This window comes from Rhinopithecus bieti, unplaced genomic scaffold, assembly GCF_001698545.2.
Source record: "Rhinopithecus bieti isolate Rb0 unplaced genomic scaffold, ASM169854v2 scaffold_67396, whole genome shotgun sequence".
Lineage (NCBI taxonomy): Eukaryota > Metazoa > Chordata > Mammalia > Primates > Cercopithecidae > Rhinopithecus > Rhinopithecus bieti.
Window position 1 is genome coordinate 1 of NW_016869063.1, and position 1,071 is coordinate 1,071.

Genomic DNA, 1,071 nt, shown 5'->3' on the forward strand with positions numbered 1-1,071 from the left:
CTGCTGCTGCTCCTGCTCCTGCTCCTGCTCCTGCTCCTGCTGTAGCTGCTGCTTCTGCAGCACCAAGTCATTCTCAGAAGCCCTCTGTGCATTTCATTCAAGTTAGCAGGCCCCGTCCAGCTGCCCAGCCCCCCACCAGATTCATAAAAATAGCCCCAGCCGTTGAGGTCAGGACAGGCTCCACTGGCCTAAAGGCCATCAACATGGAGGGCCCAGTCCGGGCAGCCCAGGCTTTGGGTAGCAGTTTCGAGCCTGTGCAGGCCCCTGGCTTGGGTGGCCTGGCTCCTGCAGGAATCAGTGGCAGTGGCATTCAGTCCTCAGGAGGTTCACTACCAGATGCAAGGCCCGGTGCAGCACAGTCATCTTCTCAAGCACCCCTTCAGTTTTTCCTAAATACTCCTGAAGGTCTCAGGCCCATGACTGTCCTCCAGGTTCCGCAGGGCTCCGTGGTTTTGAGCAGCACGCAGCAGCAGTTCCATCAGCTGGTTTCCCTGCAGCAGCTCCAGCAGCCCACAGCTGCTCACCGTCCTCAGCCAGGGCCACAGGGTTCCACACTGGGTTTGAGCACTCAAGGGCAGGCCTTCCCTGCTCAGCAGCTTCTTAACGTGAACCCCACTGGCGCAGGTAGTGGTCTGCAGCACCAGCCCCAGGCAGCTGTGTTGGGTCGGCTTGACTCCGCCCAGGTTCCTCAGCAGGGTATCCAGCTCCCCTCTGTCTTGAGGCAGCAGCAGCAGCCACAGCTGCGGCTGAAGCTGCAAATGCGGCCACAGCCGCAGCTGCCACAGCCGCAGCTGCCACAGCCGCCCAGGCTGCAACTGCAGCAGCAACCACAGCCACAGCCGCTGCAGCCACAGTCACAGCAGCCACAGCCACAGCATATCCAGCTCCAGACGCAGCAGTTGAGAGTCCTGCAGCAGCCAGTGTTTTTGGCAACAGGCGCTGTTCAGATAGTGCAGCCACATCCAGGTGGGCAAGCAGCGAGCCAGTCCGTAGTTCAGACGAAGGGAGGCAAGCCAACCCCTCCAGCGCCCTGAGGCTTGTGGTAGTTTGTCTCTCTTTTAAAAGCACAGG

General features: G+C 60.3%; 1 protein-coding gene across 1 annotated transcript; it reads left to right on the forward strand.

Moving 5' to 3' along the window:
* Positions 1-5: 5 nt before the first annotated feature.
* Positions 6-1,034, forward strand: LOC108525537 (transcription factor SPT20 homolog-like 1; the record flags this gene model as incomplete). The annotated part of the gene is made up of 1 exon (XM_017866478.1): positions 6-1,034. A coding segment is annotated over one exon (1,029 nt), but the record flags the coding sequence as incomplete, so codon positions are not given.
* Positions 1,035-1,071: the final 37 nt, after the last annotated feature.